The sequence below is a fragment of the Macaca mulatta genome, chromosome 10 (assembly GCF_049350105.2).
Source record: "Macaca mulatta isolate MMU2019108-1 chromosome 10, T2T-MMU8v2.0, whole genome shotgun sequence".
NCBI classification, from domain to species: domain Eukaryota; kingdom Metazoa; phylum Chordata; class Mammalia; order Primates; family Cercopithecidae; genus Macaca; species Macaca mulatta.
Genome location: NC_133415.1, coordinates 102,941,477 through 102,967,142, shown reverse-complemented (window position 1 = coordinate 102,967,142; position 25,666 = coordinate 102,941,477). Strand labels below are relative to the sequence as shown.

General features: G+C 43.9%; 1 protein-coding gene across 5 annotated transcripts in view; it reads left to right on the top strand.

Moving 5' to 3' along the window:
• The first annotated feature begins 1,880 nt into the window (after positions 1 to 1,880).
• UBE2V1 (ubiquitin conjugating enzyme E2 V1) overlaps positions 1,881 to 25,666 on the top strand; it is a 35,599-nt gene continuing 11,813 nt past the window's right edge. The window contains exons 1-3 of one of the 5 annotated variants that reach the window (XM_077948000.1): positions 1,881 to 1,920; positions 19,127 to 19,226; positions 21,044 to 21,192. In XM_077948000.1, the coding sequence (XP_077804126.1) occupies positions 21,148 to 21,192 (45 nt within the window). In that variant the 5' untranslated portion in view covers positions 1,881 to 1,920; positions 19,127 to 19,226; positions 21,044 to 21,147. 5 annotated transcript variants of the gene reach the window in all.

The window sequence follows — 25,666 nt, the reverse complement described above, 5'->3', positions numbered from 1 at the left end:
CCAGGATGGAATGCAATGGCGCGATCTCGGCTCACTGCAACCTCTGCCTCCCGGGTTCAAGCGATTCTCCTGCCTCAGCCTCCCGAGTAGCTGGGATTACAGGCGCCTGCCACCACGCCCAGCTAATTTGTATTTTTAGTAGAGACAAGGTTTCATCATGTTGACCAGGCTGGTCTGGATCTCCTGACCTCAGGTGATCCGCCCACCTCTGCCTCCAAAAGTGCTGGGATTACAGGCATGAGCCACTACGCCCTGCCCTAGGGTGCAGATTTTAAGGAGTCACTCACCTGCAGGGCTGTACAAGTGCAGAGTCAGGACCTGAGTGAAAGCCCCGTTAAATCTGATGGCCCCATCCTCGTCCAAGCCCTGGATGCAAAGCCTTGTGCACAGGGTGTCCAGGCATCCTGGTTTGCCCTGGAGAGCCCTGGTTTCCACTTGCCCTGGTGAGATTATAATAGGTCCTCTTTTAATCTGATGAGTGTCCTCATTAGGTGATAATCTATGGTCACTCAACTTGTAGAGTTTGTATTTTATCCAGAGGGAATGGGGAGCCACTGAAGGCTTTAGCTGGAGGGTGTTTTGAGCAGATGTTGTCCATATGGAGAATGGACCATGGGGGAGAGAATGGAAGCTGCCGGGGTCTTCCAAGTAGGAGATAAAGACAGCTTGTCCTGAGTGGAGAAGTGAATGGAGCAGGAGAGATGCAGAGTAGGCATTGTTGTCAGACAAAGGTGATGAATTGGATGTGCTGGGTGAGGGCTTCCAGCTTCCTTGTCCCTCTTTGTTTAGAGTCCTAGTCCTTCTGCCAGTATTTTGCTCTGTGACCTTAAGCCAGTCCCTTCACCTGTCTCAGCTTCAGGGTCTACATCCATATAAGGGCTTCTCAGACAATTTATAATATAGGAGGATTAACTTCTTGGGTTTATTTGCAAAAATATTTCCCGAGGGCCTTTGCACAAGCTGTTCCCTCTACCTCCTCATTGTTAGGGTCTCTGTTGAAATACGACCACGTTAGGAAGCCTTTCCTGACCATCCTCCGCTGCCCTTTTCTTGGTTTATCTCTAGCCTATCAGAATTGTAGTTTCCTGTTTATTTACTTGCTATCTATGACTAGAATGGAAGCCCCTGAAAGCAGGGATTTGCTTCTTCAGAGATGTCTATCCATCCCCAGCTCCTAGCACAGTGTCTGGTACATAGTTGGTGCTTAATGTTTGTTTGGTTGAATGAATGAATGAACGAACGAATGAGTGAATGAATGAATTGGGCAGATGGTTAGCAAATGTTTTCCCTGCCACCTTATTGCCCCCAAATCATTTAGCTGCACCCACTTCAAGCCTTCTCTGGCCAGGGAGCATCAATCCTAGAAGCCAGATCATCTGACCTGGAGGGTGACGATTCAAATTCAAATTTGAACCTGGAGGTTAAAATTCTGTCTGTCTCTGCCACTTAACAGCTGAGTTTAGATAAATCGTTTAATCTCTCTCGGCTGCATTTTTCACATTAATTCCGACCTTGTGGAGATGTGGTGAGGATCTAGATAGGAACTAGACAGGAAAAAGCCCCAAGTGAATTCGGCGCTTTTGTTTGAAGCTATCTTTTCTTTTTCTTTCACAATCGCGCCTTCCCAAGCCTCGTCACCCCTGCCCTTCTCACTAAGCACGTCACAACCTCCCTCGCACCCGATGTGGGGGGACTTGCAGGTTGCTGAGCCCTCGAGCACGCAGATATTTCCTTTCTCTAAAAGGGAAGGAAAAGAGCCTCCCCGGCCTCGGGTCGCGCAGGTCTCCGGAGCGGGCGTCAGTGGCGGCGTCTGTGCGTGCGCGCGCGCCTGCGCATCAGGGCCAGGGGACGGGTGGGGGCTGAAGAAGGGGCCGGCCTTCAAGCAACAGCGACGCAAGATGGCAGCCACCACGGGCTCGGGTGAGCGGGGGCGCCGGGCCCGGCCGGCCGAAGGGGCATGGGCTTGGGCCGGGGGCTGGGGACTCTCAAAGGCTCCTGCAGGGGGGCCAGGGTCCCCGCGCCGCCTCTGTCCGGTGGGCTCCGCTGCAGCCACGGGCAGGCGGTGGCCGGAAGCACGGGCGGGGGGCTGAGGGGCCTGTGGGCGGCGCGGCGAGCCTTAAGGCTCCCCCGGGAGGCGTGAGGGCCCCGCTGCGCTACCTGGGGGAGCCGGAGTGGGCGAGGAGCGAGCTCCAAGGCACTTCTGAGGAGACCGGGGCTGGCGACTCTTAAGGGGCGACCAAGGGGTTCCTTAGAGGAGGAGGCGCCCCACAGCGGATGGAAGTCCCGTACTGGGTGCCAGGGGTGCGGCTGAGGGGGGGCCTTGGGATGTCTGCAGGGGACATCAGAGGAGCCCCTCAAGCTGGATGGGAGGAAGGAACGGGATCCTGAGGGGGTGACTCGAGAGGATCCCCTATTGGTTGAGGGGACGGCTCCGGCGTTAGTTTTAGAGATGGGGTTAGCCGAGGAAATAGCTGTGTTGACTAGAAAGGAGGAGCCTTGGAGCGGCTGCTTTTGGGGAGAATTAAGGAATCTCCGCATGATAAGTGAGAGCGGGGGGGAAAGGATTCAGATGCCACAGGGACTTGATTGCAGTGATAGTGAAATGACCCCATCATTACCAGTCTCCTATTCGAGGATACAGATGGATTGCTCCAATTTCGCTTTCAGGGGACAGGTCCGTTGGGGCAATTGGTGGAAGCCTCTGATATTGAATGAGGAAGAACAGGTGAATTGGGAATCCCGAGGATGTCTCTTTGGGAGTGGGGATTCAACTGAGGGAAGCCCCTGAAATGAGTTAGTGGAAAAGGTCGGGTTCCAGAGATGTTTCTTGTAAACGAGATAAGTCTCCTCTTTTTGAATTGAGTGAGGGAAGCATATCCTAGAAGTGTCTCTTCTGTGGAGACGCTCACTCTCATCCACTCCTTTGATAATTGGGACAGATATGTGGGTTCAGCTCAGAAGTTCCCCACTGGCTGATGGGAGTAGGGAGGTGAATAGATGAAATGGACACTCTTGGGTGAGGCTGCACCCTCGGGTGCCTGGCAGTGAAGTTGGCCAAGGAGGTGCTCTCAGATGGGGTGAAGATGGGTTACCTCTGATGGAGGAAGCAAACAGAACCACAGTGTTCCCCACTGTGGGGCTGCAGGGACACGAACCTGAGTACGGCAGTCATTGGGGTATTTAAGGCCACAGCAGGGGCAGTGTTGGGAAGGAATTGGTGATCCATGAGAAATAGGGTGAGGGAAATTCTTTACAGTGTTGCTCCTCTGCGGTCTCAAGGAGCCATACTTGTCTGATGGTTGGGGTGAGAATAAAAGAAATTGAATATGGGAGATCTGACTGAAGTGACCCACCAGAAGCTGCTGCCTTTTGCATTTAAAACAGTGGGGTCTTCTTGCAGCATAGCGGAGACCATGAATCCTTTTACTCGATTTTGGTTTCAGCTGGAACAGTGCTGAGTCAATTCATTTACCAAGACGCTGCCCCAGGCACTCCCAGAAGAGAGATTCTGAGTCAGGCCAGACTGCTGGGGGAAACTTCTCACCAGAATAACACTCGTACCAGGTCGTAATGAAGCAAGGGGCCCAGTGTGCTGGCGGTAGCCAGCAATAAGGTGCTGTTGCAGCTCAGCCCTGCTTGCAGTCACTCGGTTGGCTACCTACAATCTGAGTTAACAGGTGCCCGATTCTAACTTCTGGAGACCCTGACAGTTAAAAAGTGAGTGCTTCGTAAATGGCTATGGCGATCAGATAAAATGTCAGCTGCTCTCGAGTGGAATACAAGAGCATTTGGCATGGTTTAGATAACATAGAACAGGCTTTGAGGTGCCCTAAAATGGACTTCCCAAAATTCTTTTTGTCTGTTTATTCAAAAGATATTTACTGAGGGCCTATTATGTCCCATTGTGGATAGCAAACAAAACAGACATAGTCTGTGTCCTTTGGGAGCTTCCATTCGAGTCAAGGAGAGAAGGCTGTTAAGGGGTAAATAAATAAGACAATTTCAGATAGCAGTAAGTGCTATGGAGGAAATTGTGTGATATGATAAAGAGTGTCTGGAGAGATGGTCAGGGAAGGCTTCTCTGAGAAAGTGACATTTCAACTGAGGGGAATAATGGAAAGCGCCAACCCTACAGTGTCACAGGTAGGAGAGAGGGTGGACTGTGAGTGCAAAGGCCTTGTGGTGGGACTGAGCTTGGCATGTTGAAAGAACAGGATAAAAGGCCTTAGTGTGCAAGCAAGGCTTGTTAAAGAGATGAGTTGGAGAGACATGGCTTTGGATTTGACTTGGTGTGAGGGGAAGCCATCAAACAAGTATCTGGTATGAAGTAGGCAGTCAGTAAATATTTGTTGAATGAATAAATAAGAGTCTTAAAAAGAGGAGTATGGCAAGATCTGACCTAAGTCCCTAGGCAGTGAAAAGAGTGCAGGGTGCTAAGCAGACCTTACTTGGGTTAAACTAAAATGAGTGTACAGGCCTCCCTGCTTTCTAACCCTGAGAAGTCTTCCAGGTGTGGTCAGGGCCCTGAGGCCTTCCTTAGTCAGGTTTAGAGTGAGGCTCTTTATTAATCTGTGCTTCTGGTTGCCAGGAAACAGCTGTGAAGCCTTTGAGTTCCTGTAAGGGCTGAACTTAGTTTTTTATGGTCACTGCTTTCAGCATTTGGCTACACCGCCTTCCCACTTCCTTTGGTTCTGCAATGTGTGGTATCTACATATGTTTTAGAGGGTGGAACTGTGAAAAGCCCACCACAGATCCTCAGAATCCCCATGTTATGACAGTGACTTCCTCCTGCCTTGGCCAGGATTGCAGCACATCAAATAGTGGCCCTTGGTTGCCAGGCACTTCCTCTCACTTTAGCAGCCCACGGGCTTCCCTGACATTTAATCAGAAAGTAAGTGCCAGAGTGGTAAGCCCTGGTGGGGCATGATTTTAAATTTGCATACATCGGAGTGGCCTCATATGCACATTCAACTTATAAAAACTTAACCATAAGGCTGGGTGCTGTGGCTCACGCCTGTAAATCCCAGTACTTTGGGAGGCCGAGGCGGGTGGATCACAAGGTCAGGAGATCGAGACCATCCTGGCTAACACGGTGAAACCCCGTCTCTACTAAAAATACAAAAAATTAGCCGGGCGTGGTGGCAGGTGCCTATGGTCCCAGCTACTCAGGAGGCTGAGGCAGGAGAATGGCGTGAACCTGGGAGGCAGAGCTTGCAGTGAGCCGAGATCGCGCCACTGCACTCCAGCCTGGGCGACAGAGCGAGACTCCGTCTCAAAAACAAACAAACAAAAAACAAAACAAAAAAAAACCTTAACCATGTGGGCAGCAGAGATTAGTCTTCCCTGCCATTCGAGGGTCTTCCTCAGAGAGAGCTGGAAATGGATGAAAACTGACAGTCCCTTAGTTTTTCTCAGTTCCCTTGTGTCTCACTGTGTGAGCATCTTATGCCAATTGTAATTAAGTGCCTTTTTTACAACATGGGCCCTACATTTAAAGAACAGCCTCATATTGTGCTCAGCCAAAGAAATAGTAGCCTGCCCCAGTGATAGAGGGGAAACTGACTTTGTTGGGCTAGTGCAAGCTTTTGTGTTTCTGTGTGTGTGTGTGTGTGTGTGTGTGTGGCGGAGTTTCGCCCTGTCACCTGGCTGGAGTGCAGTGGTACAATCTCGGCTCACTGCAACCTCCGCTTCCCAGGTTAAAGCAATTCTCCTGCCTCAGCCTCCTGAGTAGCTGGGATCACAGGCACACGCCACCACACCTGGCTAATTTTTGTATTTTTAGTAGAGTTGGGGTTTCTCCATGTTGGTCAGGCTGGTCTCGAACTCCTGACCTCATGATCTTCCCCCCTCAGCCTCCCAAAGTGCTGGGATTACAGGCACAAGCCACCGCGCCGGGCCGCCAGCTATTGTTTTCTTAAGGGATTACCAAGGTTAATTTTGATGATCATGATTTTCCCCCTTCACATTAACTTAAAACCACTCTATTTCCCCCACCACATTCTCTTTTCTCTTCATATCTCTGTCCCTCCCACCTCCCCCCAAATTGTAGCTCTGTAGAAATTTGATAAAAGTAGAATACAAAATATGAAGTCAGGAATCCTCTGCTTAATTTTTTTTTTTTTTGAGACGGAGTCTTGCTCTGTTGCCCAGGCTGGAGTGCAGTGGCCAGATCTCAGCTCACTGCAAGCTCCGCCTCCCGGGTTTACGCCATTCTCCTGCCTCAGCCTCCCGAGTAACTGGGACTACAGGTGCCCGCCGCCTCACCCGGCTAGTTTTTTGTATTTTTTAGTAGAGACGGGGTTTCACCGTTTTAGCCAGGATGGTCTCGATCTCCTGACCTTGTGATCCGCCCATCTCGGCCTCCCAAAGTGCTGGGATTACAGGCTTGAGCCACCGCGCCCGGCCTCCTCTGCTTAATTTTGAAGGGGCACAATGAAGTTCAGAGTAGCACATTTGGCAAAGTAAATATTTGAATATTATTACTGTTATATTGTTGATAGTGCTTTAGAGTGTCCCATGGACTTTGACTCACCTGTGATGTTGTCTCATCTAACTCTCCACAGCCTGGTCACCAGCCAGGGGCAGTATCCATCCACATTACTGAGGGAGGAGCCAAAGCCGAGGGAGACTGGTGATGCTCAGACTAGAGCCCAGGCATTTTTATCTCCCATTACCTCCCCAGCCTACTCCAGTACCTTAGGAAGGAAAAGGAAAAGGCATGGATTTAGGGATATGTTCTTCCTAGGTTTTGGAATGTTTAATCTTGGAGAGAGAAAGGGCTTTAGTAAGAAATGTCTGCTGCTACCCATTTCAGGAACGCTTTTTGTAGCATCTCTGGCCACTGTTTGTCCTCTTCTGGGTTATGTGCTGTCCAAGGAGAGTGAGGTCCTTTTTTAAGGAAGCTCTTGCTTATATTTTATACTGAATAACTCACAACTCTTGGGCTTGGAGCCCCATCATGGCATGTACAAAGTAGTTCCTCATCCTTATTTACATGCAAGCCATCAAACTTCTTTTTAAGTTGCACTCCTAGGGTTAACTAACTGCTAGACACTGTATTAACTACATTATCTCACTTGTCACAGCAGACCATTGTGAAGGGCTGTATCGATTTTGAAGGTGAGGAAACAGGCCAGGAGAGGAGTGACTAGCCTGAGGTGCAGAGCCTGGGTGCTCTGGGACAGTGTTGCTTCAGGACACGTGCTCTTGGCCAGGATGATCGTTCTTTCAGCCCCCATTTCCTATTCTCTGAGGTAGGCCTGCAAGCATCTTCAGCCATTGGCATGTCTGTTGTTGTTTCTGCCTTGGCTGTTTAGCTCATTCGTGGGTAGATAGCAATGGCCTCTCAAGTAGTAGTCTTTCCTCATCTTCACATCCACCCTGTCACAAGTCCAGTAGGTGTAACCCCAAACTAAATGCCAAATCCTCCTTTCTGTCTCCACTCTTGTCATCCTAGTCTAACCAGAACCATCTTTCTCTTGCCTGGAAGATGGAAAAAGCCTCTTGCTTTCAGTCTTGGCCTTTCCACTTTCTATACAGGAGACAGAATGATCTTTCACAGACATAAAACAGAAACTGCCACTCCCCTTCAGAAAGCCCTTCCCACTGCTCTTATTACTGAATAACCCATCCCTTTTCCACGGCCCACAAGGCCCTGCCGCCGTGACTTCATGTGGTATCATATACACCTCTGATCTTGCTCTGTCCCCAGATCTTCATGGACCTGACTGCTGTTCTTCAGGTCACAGCTACCCAGAAAGGCCATCCCTGAGCACTCCATTCAATATAGTTTTTCAGTCATTGTCACAGCTTCTTGTTTTGCTCTGTTTCTCTAAAGCACTTAACCTTACCTGAAGTGTTGTTTTGTTGCATATTTTCTATGCCTTTTCACTAGGGCAAGATTCTGTCCCATCTGCTGTGTCCCTAGCACGAGCACAGTTCTGGACCAAATAGTAAGTACTCAGTAAATATTTGTGAATGTTGCAGTGAGTTAATTCAGGATCTTTTTGATGTAGCCAAATGGATACATTTGACAATTTGCGGAGAAACAGTGTATCTGATAGGGCGGAAGCAAAAGTGGCTATTCAGCCTTTCAAAAAACTAAACCTCTTATTCTTGTTTGGTGGTATTTATAGAGGTACTTGATCATAGAATTAACCATCCTCCTCCCCTTCTCCAGTTGTCCTGACTCATTTCCCACATCTTGTTTCCCCCCTTGTCAAAGAAAATCTGATGCTTGGCCTTGGTCACTGACCCTAGCAGCAGAAGAGCATAAGGTCTTGTATTCTGTCACCAGCTGTTGTCACATCGTTGGACTGTAAAGAATGACACATTGCTACTAATTCTTCCCCTAGAATTCCCCTAGAGCAATGCATCCCAAACTAGTATACCTCAGAGTCACCTGGAGGGCTTGTCAAATTCTTAGGCCCACCTTTGGAGTTTCAGATTCAGGAATTCTGGTCTGGGGGCCTGAGAATGTACATTTCTAGCAAGTTCGCAGATGAGGTCCAGGCTGCAGGTCTGAGGACTAACTTGGAGAACCATTGCTCTAGAGAAGGAGAAAAAAAGATCTCCTGGGCAGGCTAACTAGACAGCCAGACTACACTTGGCCGGTTGCTCAGAAATAAAAGTTAGTTGATTTTGGCTTTATGTCCAGTTTTCAAGGACGTTGAATCCCAGTGCATCACCTTCCATACCTCCTCATTTTCTGAAGTGGGAGCAGCATCAGATTCCTAGCTCAGTTCACTGTCTTCCCTGAATGGGCAACCAAACCATTTTTATCTAGCAGCTTTCTTTTCAGGAGGAACCTCTGAGGTTCTACTTTTTTTTTTTTTTTTTTTTTTTTTTTTTGAGACAGAGTTTTGCTCTTCTTGCCCAGGCTGGAGCGCAATGGTGCAATCTTGGCTCACTGCAACCTCCGCCTCCTAGGTTCAAGCGATTCTCCTGCCTCAGCCTCCCGAGTGGCTGGGATTACAGACATGTGCCCCCACACCTGGCTAATTTTGTATTTTTAGTAGAGACAGGGTTTCTCCATGTTGGTCAGGCTATTCTCGAACTCCTGACCTCAGGTGATCCACCCACCTCGGCCTCCCAAAGTGTTGGGGTTACAGGTGTGAGCCACCACGCCCAGCCAGTTCTACCATTTTAATTCAAGACCTAGGCCAGGGTTTTCCAAGATTGACATGCTGGGATAGCTGCTCCTTGGTGGCCATGATTTTCCCAAAAGATGTTTTAAAGGACTTCAGAATCCTTTTTGTGGATATCCACAAATATCCACAAATATTTTAATATGTTGCTGTGTTTCAGATTACTACATTAAATGTTTTACTGTGACATGGTATAAAGCTCTATCAACTATTCATGCTTTTTAAACCTGGTTGCCATATTTTATTTGCAATATCCTGCAACTGCTGACTTTTAAGTTTTATATTTTGCTAAGAGAATAACCGGCTGACTTTTGATACTGACACAGATCCAGGAAAAAGCCTTCTGGAAAGAATACTTCTGAAATAATAGGAACAAATATTTTCTTCAAAAAGTCTTGGATTACTATGATATATTAGCACCTTGGTGAAATTTTCTTAACATTTTCATAGTTCACTTTTTAATAGTCACAGTCTATTTGATTATACTTATCATTAGCTATAGATTTTCCTAGTGTACCTCCTAGCTATCATAGAGCCTGTAGTTCTCTTGGTTTTGCAAGATTATAAGAGTCCTTTTTTTTTTTTTTTGATGAGTCCCTGTTGCCCAGGCTGGAGTACGATGGCATGATCTCAGCTCACTGAAACCTTCACCTCCCGGGTTCAAGTGATTCTCATGCCTCAGTCTCCTGAGTAGCTGGGATTACAGGCATGTGCCATCACAACTGGCTGATTTTTGTATTTTTAATAGAGCTGGGGTTTCACCATGTTGGCCAGATTGGTCTCAAACTCCTGACCTCAGGTGATCCACTTCGGCCTCTCAAAGTGCTGAGATTACAGGTGTGAGCCACCGCACCTGGCCTATAAGAGTCCGTTTTTATGTCTTCCATATTGTCACTTGATGCTGTTTCTCCAGCTGCCTTTTTGGTGTCAGATTCACAGAGAAATATTGGGAATCTTAAAATTTATGTTGATTCAATTGATTAAAGTGCTAGAGGACCAAAACATATGTTAGAGTATTCTTGGGTTTTCTCATGTGTTATGCTTCTGTTGTTTGGCATATGTAGGTTTAATTTTTTAATATATTCACTAAAATGTTTTGTTTAATGTACCATGATTTTTAATTTAAACTCTCTATTTAGAATAGGATAAGCTTTTCAGTTGTCACTGATACATCCTGAAGTCTGCAGGATCTCTGAATTCCAACAATATTTGGACTTATGTCCCTGGAGTAGACCATGAAGTTCTATAACTACGGTATGGTTAGGCCATTTGGAATTAAATGCTCTTTTGTTTTGTAGAAAATATTGATGTATTTGTATGCAGTTTTTAAAAGGTTTGAAATATTAGTAACTTGCTTTCATACATATTTTATGAAACAAAGTTCATTTTATAGTGAAGAATTCTTTCACTTGTGTGGTTTGGGTGAGACACCAGTTTTCCCTCATTTAAAAAAAATTGTAAGTTTCCCTAAAATTCTCATTCATTAAAAATAAAACTAGGTGGGGCACAGTGGATCATGCCTGTAATCCCAGCACTTTGGGAGGCTGAGGCAGGTGGATCACTTGAGGTCAGGAGTTTGAGACCAGCCTGGCCAACATGGTGAAACCCCGTCTCTACTAAACATAATGAGAATTAGCTGGGCATGGTGGTGCGTGTCTATAATCCCAGCTACTTGGGAGATTGAGGCAGGAGAATCGCTTGAACTAGGAAGGTGGAGGTTGAAGTGAGCTGAGATCACGCCATTGCACTCCAACCTGGGTGATGGAGCAAGACTCCATCTGTAAAAATAAATAAAAATAAAAATAGTTACCAAATTTTACTTCTCTCAAAATAAAAAACCAATGTCAATTATATGGCAACATTGTCCAATAATTTGGACCCGGTAGGTTAGAATTTACAGTAGGAAATACTGCCATTTCTTTTTTAGTTTTTGTTTTTGTTTTTGTTTTTGTTTTTGAGACAGAGTCTCGCCCTGTTGCCAGGCTGGAGTGCAGTGGCGCGATCTCAGCTCACTGTAACCTCCGTCTCCCAGGTTCAAGCAACTCTCCTGCCTCAGCCTCTCGAGTAGCTGGGATTACAGGCGCCCACCACCACACCCTGCTAATTTTTGTATTTTTGTAGAGACAGGGTTTCACCATGTTAGCCAGGATGATCTCCTGACCTTGTGATCCGCCCGTCTCGGCCTCCCAAAGTGCTGGGATTACAGGCGTGAGCCACTACGCCTGGCCTGATACTGCCATTTCTTCAACCAGAAAACATTTATTGATATCATTATATGCCAGACAGCATACCAGATTCTGGGGAGGCGGCATTGAATGAGTCACAGCTCTAACTTGAGAAACTTAGAGAGTGAGTCAGACAATAAAAAAGGAAGAAAATAAAATGTAAAGAAAAAGTACCGCACAGGCCTGTGTGGCAGTAAAGGTGTATGGGACTGGGGGCTCTGAGAGGACCTCTCCTGACCATCTGGTTTCTAATTAAGCTTTATAGCTTTTAAAATTATTATATTCAGGCCGGGCGTGATGGCTGATGCCTCTAATCCTAGCACCTTGGGAGGCCGAGGCTGGCGGATCACCTGAGGCCAGGAGTTCGAGACCAGTCTAGACAACATGGTAAAACCCCGTCTCTACTGAAAATGCAAACGTTAGCTGGCTGTGGTGGTGGGTGCCTGTAATCCCAGCTACTTGGGAGGCTGAGGTGCAAGAAACACTTCAACCCAGGAGACTGAGGTTGCAGTGAGCCAAAATCACACCACTGTACTCCAATGTGGGTGACAGAGTGAGACTCTGCCTCTTAACATATAACTGTTCTTGGGCTTTAAAATTCATACTAAGCCCCTTTGATAATCCTTATCATGTTAGACTCCCAGATAATGATACTGTGAATGTTTCTCTCTTGTATTTTCAAGAATAAACCAGAATTAGAATTTTGTGACATTGAGCATTGTTCATTCTGAAATACTATTCCTAGCTAATACCTAGTCATTCATTAATTCTTTCAATAAGTATTTGGGTGCTTACTCTAGAGGGCAAAGCACCCTGAGACATTGGAGATTCAGCAGTGAACAAAACAGATGAAGTTGTACTCTCATGGAGCCTAAGTTCAGATGGGAGACAGACAAGAAACAACCAATAAAGTGGAAATGAATACATTTACAATGTCGAGTGGCAGTGAGTACTATGAAGAAAAATAAGGCAAGATAAGGGAATGGACAGTTAGACCCTTGGATGAGGACAAGGGAACCAGTCAGCCATTCCCAGCTCTGGCACAGAGAATTCCAGGGTGAGGGACTCACAAATGCAAAGGCAGGAAATGCCTCTTCAGAAACTTAGAGAAGGACTGGTGTGGCTGGAGGAGGATGGGGGAGCCAGGCGGAGTGGCACAAAATGATGCTGGCAAAGCAGGTGGGGCTCTGTTGGCCAGGTGACAAGTTTGGCTGGATTGCAGGTACAACGGAAGGCCAAGAGTAGGCTTCCGGTAGGAGAGCAAGGGCACCTATTTTACCTTTAAGAGGATCGTCAGCCAAGCACGGTGGCTCAAGCCTGTAATCCTAGCACTTTGGGAGGCTGAGGTGGGTGGATCACCTGAGAGGTTGGAAGTTCAAGACCAGCCTGACCAACATAGAGAAACCCCGTCTCTCCTAAAAATACAAAATTAGTCAGGCGTGGTAGTGCATACCTGTAATCCCAGCTACTTGGGAGGCTGAGGCAGGAGAACTGCTTTGTACTCAGGAGGCTGAGGCAGGAGAGTCACTTGAACCCGGGAGGTGGAGGTTTTGGTGAGCCAAGATCGTGCCATTGCACTCCAGCCTGGGCAACAAGAGTGAAATTCCGTCTCAAAAAAAAAAAAGAGGATCGTCGTGGAGAATAGACTGTCAGTATAGCCTGGTGGATGAAATAGCCAGTTAGGAGGCTGAGGTGGCATGGATGACAGTGGTCGCAGTGGAGATGGTGAAAATAACCAGGTGTTGGATAGCTTTGGAAATGGGTTAGATACGGGATATAAGGGAAAGACTTGTCGTCATGACTCCAAGATTTTTGGCCGGAGCAATATTTATGCCATATACTGAGCTTAAGGAGTGGATAGTTTTTGTCTTTTGAGGAACAGTGCATGGGAATTCTGTTTTGGAGGTGTTTTAAGTGTGAGAGGCCTATTAGGCATCTAAATGGAGATGTCTAAGAGGCAGTTAATTGAGAATTTAAATTGGAGAGTTGTCAGCTTACTCGAAGCCTTGGTTGTAGGTAAAATTGCTTGGAAGAATGGAGCAGACAGAAGACCTCAAAGGTGAACTGTGCCCTGAGGCCTGGCAGCCAGAGTCTGGAGGTCCGGGAGGTGAGGCAGGGCAGCTAGTGAGAAGAGAAGCGGAGCTCAGAGAAGCAAGAAAAAAGAGGGAGTGATCAGGTGCTGCCCAAAACTCCAGTTATAGGGTGGGAGCTGAGAACTGACTATGGGATTTGGCTGTAGGATTTAGAGGGTGCTCCTTGGTGCCCCTGAGTGACTAGGTGGAATAGCATGATTGGAATAGGTGCAGGTAAGGTGAAGAATCTAGACCAGGAGTCTAGACAGCTGTTTTTCATTTTTTTGCTACTAAGGAACAAAGAAATTAGATGGTAGCTGGAGGGGGATATAGGGTCAAGTGAGGGTTTTTGGTTTTTGTTTTGTCATGGATAATACAGTCTGCCGATGGAGATGATTTAGCAGCAAGCTTACTGTGTGCCAGGTATTATAAAAAGTGCTTTCCAGACCTTACCTCATGTAGTCTCCCTTGCCACCTGTGGAGCAGGCGTGCCGTGATCCCTGCTTTACCTTGCTCAGGCACAAAGCTAGATTGCTAGAAAGTTGTGGAGACAGAACTTGATCCTAGGTCTGTGCTCTTAATCCTCCGCTAAGAGATTATGGAATTTTCTCTAAAATATATTCTAATTCTTACTTGTGGGAGGTAATATATCCATTACCCTGACATGCCTTTTAAAAACAGAGTGGTAGACCAGGCATCCTTATGTTAGTGATTCTGCGTCATGACACCCCAGGATCAGTGAGCATACAAGGACACGTAAAAGGTCGCTTTTGTGTTTGTTTTTTAGAAAATGAGGTTTGCCAACCTTTTGTCCTTTTTTGCTTAATTTTAAAAATTTTCAACAAGTATTTATCTGAAGTACTGCGTACAGGCCAGTTTTTATTGTTGTTGTTGTTTTGTTGTTTTGTTTTTCGAACTACCACCACAGTCATACAAATGAATGGGAGCTGCTGAATTAATTACCCTATCTTCTACATCTCTTCTACTTCCCATCATGCAGGCCTGTGAGAAGTTTGGTGCCACACGTTCGGTCACAGTATTTGCTCTAGGCAAATGCTTCTGGCTCTATATCCTGAGACATTAGCAGTAGCATACCCAAAAGCTGATCATTACCTAGGAGACTTGGATGTGCCTTATCTCTTGCCCTACTCCGAGCCTTTTGCAGCTCCCCGCTATTACCCTTACGGTAAAGTCCAGTAGTAACATGGCTCCAACCTCTTCATCTTTTGTCAAATTTCAGAGAAGTCTATGACCCCTCAAAGGCTAAGTAACACTGTCCTCTGGTAGATTCTGTTTCTCATATGTTTTGATATGGTTTTATTTAATTGCCTTTTGTGTATATCTTGTTTCTACATTGACACCTTAGACTGCATTAGGGAGACCCCAGTTTTTTATTTTGTTTGTAGCCCCTAGATTGTCTAGCAAAGTGCTGGATAAGTGTTGGATAATTATCACACTGAGAGAAGGTGTGTGTGCATATATGTTAATGATAATTTATGTATAGGGAAATTTTGACAAGCAGGTAAAAAGCCTAGCAAACTTTTTTCATTGTGGTTCTGAAATGTGTAGTTTTTTTTGTTTGTTTTGTTTTTTGGGTTTTTGTTTTTTTTTTTTTTTTTGCTTATAAATGTGGAGTGAGTCCAGTTCTATACACGTTAAAAATCACGAGCCCCAGAATGCTTCCTCACCAAGAGCTTTATGCTCTTAGCACAGTATAATTTAGTATACCAACTAACTTGGTGGCAACTTGCCACTTCTGATTAACAATCTACTTTAGGAGCTTTCTAGTTTGTGGACTTAAATTCTTCAAGATTTAGTTGAATAAAGGTTTACAGAGTTCTTAACTGCCCAATGCCAGATAGCACAATGTTTACCAGTCTTCACTTGCCCTTTTGACAAAAGAAAGAGTTTTAAATATTCTCTGAGCTCATGATGGTCCATGAGCAGAATCTGGCCTGTAGACATTTGGCCAGAGTTAAGGAGTAACTGTCCCCTTTAGATAGCATGTGTGTTCTCCCCTCACCTCAGTTCTTCATATGCTCTGTTGTTTTAAGCCAGACGTCAAGGTTATTTGCAAAACCATGCCGTCTTCTCACTAATTTTCTTTTGTTCTTTGGAAAACATAGTTATTTAATAAAATTTATTATTTGTCTTAACATATAATGGTTTGTTGTGATTACTTTTAAATGAGTTCATAATTTTAAGATTTCTCGGTTTTAATTTCTAACTTGGCAAATATAAATAGGTGTTACCCACATAAAGGTTCTTTGAGGTCTTCACCAGGCGCGGTGGCTCACACCTGTAACTCAGCACTTGGGAGGCCAAGGCAGGCAGATCACCTGAGGTCAGGAGTTCAAGACCAGCCTGGCCAACATGGTGAAACCTTGTCTCTACTGAAAATACAAAAATTATCTGGGCGTGGTGGCGCATAACTGTAATCCCAGCTACTTGGGAGGCTGAGGCAGGAGAATCGCTTGAACCCAGGAGGCAGAGGCTGCAGTGAGCCGAGATCGCGCCATTGCACTCCAGCCTGGGTGACAAGAGTGAGACACCATTTCAAAACAAACAAACAAACAAAGGTTCTTTGAGGTCTTCAGTGATTGTTGAGAGTATAAAGCATTCTTGAAAGCAAAAGGTTTGAGAACTGCTGTTCAAATGAAATAAATGTTTATTGTAATTGTTCAGTAGATAGCAGTTATTCTTATATTTATATGTGTATCACAACTCCTAGTTGGAATACAGATAGATATCAGCCAGTCCAAAGTTTTTCATTTATTGAACTGTTTCTGGTGCTGGCTTTACAATTTGAGTCAGAATCAAATTGTCCTATAATGCAGGAACAAAAGAAAGCTGACCTTTCCCTCTGTGGATCTCAATTCCTGTTCCAAATACTAGCCTAAAATAAATTGACCTGTTTCTTTGGTTCAGTTGTATATGTGGGCTTTGCACGCTTGGTTTTAAGTAATCGAATATCTAATCCGATGGAAATGTCTGTTGGAAGTATAGGGTTAATTACTGATATATTTTGCCCTACTTCACAAGTAAAAATTAAATATCAGAAAAATATAACTTGAATTCACTGTTTTGAAACTAATAGCAACAAGCTTGTGATATTTGAATGTTAGGATTTCCTAATCAGATCTGATTGTTAGATGAAAAGGTAACCTTTCAGCCATAGAGATGTTCTTTGCTTAAATTTACAAGAGGAATAGTCCTACTATAAATAGTCCAGCTGACATTTAAATACCTGACATAAGAAACTAACACATTTTTTTGTCTTGCCAAAAAGAGCAACTCAAAATAGAGGTCACATGTATAATACAGCTTCCATTCAGTAATGAAAGGCTCAGCTATAGAAGCTGTTATACTTGGCCATTTATTTGGCAGTCTTAACACTTTTATTTATTTATTTGTTTGTCTGTTTGTTTGTTTGTTTTTGGAGATGGAAGTCTCGCTGTGTCACCCAGGCTGGAGTCCGGTGGCGTAATCTCAGCTCACTGAAACCTCCACCTCCAGGGTTCAAGTGATTTTTCTGCCTCAACCTCCCAAGTAGCTGGGACTATAGGTGCACACCACCACGCCTGGCTAATTTTTGTATTTTTAGTAGAGAGAGAGTTTCACCATGCTGGCCAGACTGGTCTCGAAGTCCTGAGCTCGTGATCTGCCCACCTTGGCCTCCCAAAGTGCTGGAATTACAGGCGTGAGCCACTGTTTCCCATCTTTTTGTTTGTTTGTTTTTTTTTTTGTTTTGTTTTGTTTTTTTTTTTTGAGACGGAGTCTCGCTCTGTCTCCCAGGCTGGAGTGCAGTGGCCGGATCTCAGCTCACTGCAAGCCGCCTCCCGGGTTCCCGCCATTCTCCTGCCTCAGCCTCCCGAGTAGCTGGGACTACAGGCGCCTGCCACCTCGCCCGGCTAGTTTTTTTTTGTATTTTTTTAGTAGAGACGGGGTTTCACCGTGTTCGCCAGGATGGTCTCGATCTCCCGACCTCGTGATCCGCCCGTCTCGGCCTCCCAAAGTGCTGGGATTACAGGCTTGAGCCACCGCGCCCGGCCTTTTTGTTTGTTTTTAAAGAGACAGGTTTTTGCTTAGTTGCCCAGGCTGGAGTGCAGTGGCATGATCATAGCTCACTGCAGACTTGACCTCCCAGGCTCAAGCAGTCCTCCTGTCTCAGTCTCCCAAGCAGCTGAGACTACAGGTGTGCACCACCACACCCAGCTAATGTATTTATTTTTTATTTTTTATTTATTTTTGTTTTTGAGACAGGGTCTCACTCTGTCGCCCAGGCCGGAGTACAGTGGTGCAATCTCTCACCTCACTGCAACCTCCGCCTCCCTGGCTCAAGTGACCCTCCCACCTCAGCCTCCTGAGTAACTAGGACTACAGGTGGGCACCACCATGCCCAGCCAATTTTTGTATTTTTCTGTAGAGATGAGATTTCTCCATGTTGCCCAGGCTGGTCTTGAACTCCTGGCCTCAGACGACTGTCTTGGCTTCTCAAAGTGCTGCGATTGCAGGTGTGAGCCACCATACCCAGCTGACCAAGTTTTAGTAACATTAAAAACATTGTCCACTAAAAGTTAATCACTTAAGGAATGCTGTTAAGTGAGATTCCTCCTCAGTGAAGAACGCTTGATCCTTAGTGAGATGAAGTGCTGGACAACCAATGCCCTAAAGAAGCTGAGGGAGCTTAGCTTATGGATTTCTAGGGGAAGGAGCCTTCTGGACAGCAGGAATGACAGGCGCACAGGCCCTGAGTAGGTTCTTGTGTGGGATACAACTGAAATGGTTCCTAATTGGTTTTTTGTTATGCAAATAACATGGGATTGTTGTAAAAAATCAGGAAATAGAGAAAGTAGGGGGAATCATCCATAATTCTTTTACCCAGAGATAACTCTTAACATCTTGTTCTGTATCCTTACCAACTCTATAAAGCTTCTTAAGATGTCACTTATTGGCCGGGCGTGGTAGCTCACGCCTGTAATCCAAGCACTTTGGGAGGCCGAGGCAGGCGAATCATGAGGTCAGGAGATCGAGACCATCCTGGCTGTCATGGTGAAACCCCGTCTCTACTAAAAAATAGAAAAAAATTAGCTGGGCGTGGTGGCGGGCGCCTGTGGTCCCAGCTACTTGGGAGGCTGAGGCAGGAGAATGGTGTTAACCCAGGAGGCGGAGCTTGCAGTGAGCCGAGATCACACCACTGCACTCCAGCCTGGGCGACAGAGCGAGACTCCATCTCAAAAAAAAAAAGAAAAAACAAGATGTCACTTCTCATCTGTATGGGTTTGCTAGTGCTGTCATAACAAAATCCCATAGACTGGGTGGGGGCTTAACAAATTTCTCACAGCTCTGGAGACCAGAAGCTCAGGATCAAGGTGTCAGCAGGTTTTGTCACATTCTGAGGTACTGGGAGTTAGGACTTCAGTACATAAATTTGAGGGAAACACAGTTCAGCCGTAACACCATCTGTGAACAAGTACCTCAGTCATTAGCCTTCCTATCAATATGATTTTATGTTCTTTTGATCTTCATTTTTATTAGTGTAGGCTTATAAATTAACCAGTAGTAAGGCAGTGACTTCTCCCCCCCAGCCTAATTAGGATCATTAAAGATTTAGATTGAACCCTTTCTGAACAACAGTTGTGTTGTCTGACTTTTTGCCTGTAATGTCACCACTGTCTTTCAGTTTTATGTTTGCTAGAGAAGACTCAGTCCCGGGTAGCTGAATAATCCAGTTGGCTGCTGTGCAGATGAAAATGCCAGTGTTTTCCAAACAAACAGTTCAAGTATGCTTGTAGGTTTTGCTGTTTCCTTTCAAATACCATATGTAGTATTATTTAACATTTTTTTGTAATCAACTGACTCTTTTGCTTACATTTATTTTAAAGGAAACTTTTACCATTGTTATGGATGGGAAGTTAGTATATTACTTACCCTAAATAAATTATTCTTAAACATAAATACATGACTGTAAAACGAAGTGTTCAATCACATACCACCTAAAGTCCTCTAACGTACCACTACAACTCCGTCTTTCAGCTGCTTGGACCAAAAACCCAGGAGCTGTAGTTGACTCTTGTTTCTCACACCTCACAGGCAACCTGATAGCAAATCTCCACAGCTCAGACCTCTCAAATGCCTAGAATTACGCCGCTCCTCACTACTTTCCTGCTATCACCCTGGTCCAAGCCGGTATTACCTTTTGCTAGGACTATTGCAGTATCCCCCTAGCTGTTTCTGCTCTTGCTCCCTTCACTCTTGTCCTCACACAGCAGTCTGAGGGACAGATCATGTCACGCAGTAACAGTTGGCATCCTTAATCTCCTCTTGCTGTCTCATCCCTCACTTGGTTTAAGCTAAATTGGCCTCCTTGCTGTCCTTTGACACCTTAAGCAAGCCTCTGTTTTAGGGCCTTTGCACTTGTTTGCTCTGTCTCAAAGACTTTCCCCTCAGCTATCCATAAATCATGCCCTGTCACCTTCTTCAGGTCTTTAGTTATGACACCTGATTGCAATAACACTTTTCCTCGATCACTCCATTTGAAAGTATTGCCCCTCCCCTATTACTCCCTGCTCCAGAACAGCAGAATCTATCATACTGTATAATTTACATATTGATTTTTGTCCATTATATGTCTCCTACTAGAATGTAAGCTGCAGGCATTTTTGTTTTATTCACTGCTTGTTCTTCAGTGCTTAGAAAAGTGCCTGATGTATAATAGGTGCTCAAATATTTATTCCAATTAAATTAATGGCATGTGTCCTACACTTTGGGAGATGCATATACTGGCAACACCTCCCACAATTTGGGGTCCCTCAAGTGAGCCTCTCTTCACAGTCACATGGTTAGTCCTATTTGTCTCTTGAGAGTCTGGCCAATATTCTGTTCTGGAAGACATCTAGAAATGGCTCAAATCTCAGCCTGAACCCGGTACTGTGTCTTGAACCTCTGAGATGTTTTCATGTGTTGCTTTCAAGAGCTACTTGCCAGGCTTTGGGATTTTTGGGAAAAAATTAGAGAGCCAGCTATTCCCTTTTACCTTTTTTGTAAGTTAAAAGAGAAACTATCGTTTAAATAATTGAAAAACAATAGAACATTTTATCCTTGGTGCCTTCAATTGACTCTTAGTTGACTAAGAGGACACCATTTTTATTTGCCATATCCATGGCGACTATTCCTCCTAAAGGTTGTTTGAGAGTCATGCCAACAAATAAGCATAGTCTCAGCCTCTTGTCTTCCAAGGTACTTTTGTTAGCACTTGATATTGATGGTTTTCATCTCACACTAGTTAACCCCAATTCATCGACATTTAGACATGTAAGCCCCTTATAAGGTTTGTCCGAGGGGTGGGGGTGGGGTATCTAAGTTTGGTTATCTAGCCCTAGTCACTTCACCTGTCAGAGAACCATGTGCCCCTTCCCTCTGGTTGTGCTGGTTGATACTGATAGCTTTATAAGTGGCAAGTTTGAGGTGTGATAACTTCCCATGATTTTTTTGCATGTTAGCATCTTTATTCCCAGGGAGCGATAATGAGCAGCTAGCTCTAGGCTTACAAGTTCCCCTGGAGTTGCTGGTATCTTGAATTTCTTTCCATTTATTTTAGGAGTAAAAGTCCCTCGCAATTTCCGACTGTTGGAAGAACTCGAAGAAGGCCAGAAAGGAGTAGGAGATGGCACAGTTAGCTGGGGTCTAGAAGATGACGAAGACATGACACTTACAAGATGGACAGGGATGATAATTGGGCCTCCAAGAGTAAGCGTCGAGCTACGGCTATAAATGTCAATGTCTTAAATTCACTGTGCCTCCTTTTAGAAAAATCCTAGCCTTATCACGGAAAAAAAGCTCACCAATGGTATATTTTCTGAAATGTGGCTATTCTTTTTTGACCAGTTTCAGTTTATATATTTGAACCTCCTCTGATGCTGTTTAACCCCTCTAAATGGTAAGCAAAAATCTGTTTAGACTCATAGTGTGAATTTATATGACAATGTAGACAGTAAGGTATGAGGTCATTGCACCCTCAGATGTCATTCCGAACAATCTCTGGACTAACCAAATAACTAGGCCCTAGGTATAGCCAGCATTCCTGAAGCTAGTCTCCAAATGAACTCTGGAAAGCCTTCCCAGTTCTTGTTTTTCTTCACTGTCTCCCAGGTCTGCCGTGCACCTGTATCCTAATGCCAGCCTGTCAGCTCCTGGTCTATTCCAGGCACTGCTAGACCCAGAGGCCTTTGCAAAGAAGACCAAGACAATGAGGATGGGGAAAAGTGGCCTCTTTCAGAACTTCCTGATTTGTGAGAGTTCCCAGTCTTCATAATGCCAGCCAACCATTTTTCGAGGACACATAGTAAACCCTCAGGAAATGTCTCTTAACTCTCACAAAACCCTATTGTTAGGTGCAATTGCATTCCATTTTACAGATGAGGAGACAGACTCAGAGGAGTCAAGTCTCTTGCCCAAAGTTACATAGCTGGTAACCCCCAAATCAGATCTGACTCCAGAGCCTGTGCTCTTAACCACTGTGCTGTGGTGTCTCCCTTTTGTTTACATTTTGAGTTTTCATCTGTTACCATTATAGAAGATACTAATCAAGTAGTAACTTGATGTAGGAGTCAAGAAATCAGTTTCCATACTGTGACACACACTTCAGACAAGCAGTGAGAGCTTCTGCCTGAATGTAGCAAGACCTGTCCTGTGTCTGTGTGTGTTTAAGGGTGATGACGACGTTCATTCGTTTGATTGTGTACAGGACTTTGCACTAGCACTGTGGGAGCAGAAAGACATGCAGGGCGTGGCCCCGGCTGGAACAGGGACAAGTGACTGTTCATTACGTGTTAGGACACTAATGCTCATCTCAGATGGTCATCAACATTCATGGTGAATGATTGGCTTTACCATTTAATGTTGCTTCTTGAAACATTTTGTGACCCTGTAGTTTTGTGGAGTTTTAAAAATATATACGTTCGATCTGTTTTTACTCACTTCTTTATCCTTTTTTTCTATGAAAACTAGAATGTTCTGTGTCTGCTAAATACTGGGGAAAACCCAATCTAGAAATCCTATTTCTCCATGGAGATAATTTTCTTTACTGTCTCTGAAGGTCCATCACATGCTGACGTCTTCTTCACTGCATGTCTTCTCTTCCTAAGAATGATTTTGGTTTCTTGAGGATGAGAACTGTGCTTCCCTCCTTACTTCCCAGAATACCTAGAAATGGGGTACTCAATAGGTTTGCTAATCAACTTAATGATTTACAGGTTCTAAAATACTGAGAATTGAACCAGTATACAACATTGCAATACACTAAATACCACTGAATTGTACACTTTCAAAAAAACACACAAAACAATGAATCAGTAAGTTCTGCTGAAAATATTCTATCCACCTGAAACAGCTTGGGCTACCCTGAATTTCAGTTTATCTCTTTCCAAAAGAGGCTTTGGAAGTTGTAATGTGTAGCTATGGTATGCCAGGTGTCCTCCATATATATATATATATATATATATTTTTTTTTTTTTTTTTTTTTTTTTTTTTTTTGAGGCGGAGTCTTGCTCTGTTGCCAGGCTGGAGTGCAGTGGCGCAATCTCGGCTCACTGCAACCTCCACCTCCCGGGTTCAAGCAATTCTCCTGCCTCAGCCTCCCAAGTAGCTGGGACTACAGGTGAGCGCCACCACGCCCAGGTAATTTTTGTACTTTTTAGTAGAGACGGAGTTTCACCGTGTTTGCCAGGATGGTCTCAATCTCTTGACCTCGTGATCCGTCCGCCTCGGCCTCCCAAAGTGCTGGGATTACAGGTGTGAGCCACCACGCCAGGCCTCATGTATTTGTTTTTAGTAACAGCTTTATTGGGATAGAATTCACCCCTTTAAATGTACAGTTCAGTGGTCTTATATTCAGAATTGTGCATCTGTCACTAATTTCAGAACATTTTCATCACCTCAAAAAGAAACCCCATACCCATCAGTAGGCAGCCCCCATTCTCCCTCCCACATGCCCCATTTCCCATCTTTGACAATCATCAGTCTACTTTCTAGCTCAATGAATTTGCCTTTTCTGAATATCTATTATAAAAATGGAATTCTACAGTATGTGGCCTTTTGTGACTGGCTTCCTTTACTCAGCATAATTTTTTCAAGGTTCAAGCATACTGTAGCATCTATCAATACTTTTATTCTTCTTATGGCTGGATAATATTCCATTGTACAGATATGCCATATTTTGTTCATTTGTTGGTGAACATTTGGGTTGTTTCTACCTTTTGGCTATTATAAATCATGCTGTTAGGAATGTTTATATTAAAGGTTTGTAAGTGGACATATAGTTTCTTTTTTTTTTTTATCTACACCTGCTGGAATGGATGGACATAGTTTTTGTTTTTGGCTACCTAATTTTTTCTCCTTTGAAGATGGATATATATTATATATGTTATATAACATATAATATATATTTATATTATATACAATTATATTACATATATTACATATATTACACATATGTAAATATGTTACATATATAATTGTATAATATAAATATAATATAATTATATATTATTTAAAGAAAAGCAAATCCTCCACGCCTATATTATATATAAAACATATATAATATAATATATATTATACATAGCATATGTAATATATATTATCCATAACATATAATATATAACATACAATATATTATATAACATATGTTATATATAACAATATATGATATATATCTTATATATTTATATATATTTATATGGATATATTTATATATAGATATATATTTTTATATTTATAGATATATATTTATATTTATAGATATATATATCTATATATCTATATAAATATATTTTATGTCTATATAGATATATATTATATATTTATATATAGATATATATAGATTACATATCATATATATATATTTTTTTGAGTTGGAGTCTCCCTCTGTCTCCCAGGCTGGAGTGCAGTGGCACAGTCTCAGCTCACTGCAACCTCTGCCTTCTGGGTTCAAGCAATTCTCTGTCTCAGCCTCCCAAGTAGCTGGGATTACAGGTGCCTGCCACCACGCCCAGTTAATTTTGTATTTTTAGTAGAGACAGGGTTTCGCCATCTTAGCCAGGCTGGTCTTGAACTCCTGACCTCATGAGCCACCGCACCCTGCCGGAGATACAGATTTTGAATTCCCCTGGGTGTATACCTAGGAGTGGAATTGCTGGATCATATGGTGACTGTGTTTAACATTTGGAGGAAATGCCAAACTGTTTCCCAAAGCGACTGCGCCATTTTACATTCCTACTAGCAATGCCTGAGAGTTCCCATTTCTCAACATTCTCACCAGTACTTGTTACTGTCTTTTGACCCCTTTAGTTTTTATTATCCTGGTTCCCCAAGGTTAGAAACTAAGTCATAAAAGGAACTATCTGCATGTAGATACTTCCTGTGACCAATCTTTTATGATTAACACATGAGCTGTTTGCTATATAACTCGAATATCCACATAATTATTACAGCATCTAAATAGAGCACTTGAGTAACTCATCTCCCTATTATATTTTTGTTTTTGTTTTACTCAAAAGAATGTTTTCCATCAAAATTTCAAAGGTTTGTGCCATATGATCCAGGAATTCTTCTAGGAATTTACTTTCCAGCTTCTCTTCAATGTATTGCCCAAAGGCAGTGTACAAAATTATTTCATGCAGCATTGTCAGTAGTAGCAAAATATTGGAAACAACATCATCTTTGAGTACACCATATTATTTCCTGTTTAGCTGTTGAACAATGAGACAGATTTATGTGTGCTGAAATGGAATGATCTCCATGACATTGTGAAAAAGTAAATGGAATGATCTCCATGATATTGTGAAAAAGTAAATTATAAAGCAGGAGACAGAGTATGCTGCCAGTTGGAGTCGGGGGCCATGGGGGCAGAGGAAGAGCTCATGCATACACTGCTTCTGTGTGCTTAGAATACCTCTGGAGGAATGGAAAAGAAGCTGCTGACAGGGATTGTCTTCTTCAGAAGGGAGCTGGCTGGCTAGGGCTAGAGTGGAAAGGAAACTTACTTTTTACCATATACCCTTCTGTACTCTTTGAATGTTTTAGTCATATATGTGTGCTGTTTGAATAGTGCCCCCACCTTTTTTGTTTGTTTGTTTGTTTTTATTTAAAGAAAAGCAAATCCTGCAAGCCTAAAAACAAAGCTTCTGAGCCAACTACTCCTTGCATAATTCTGGCAAATGTGTGG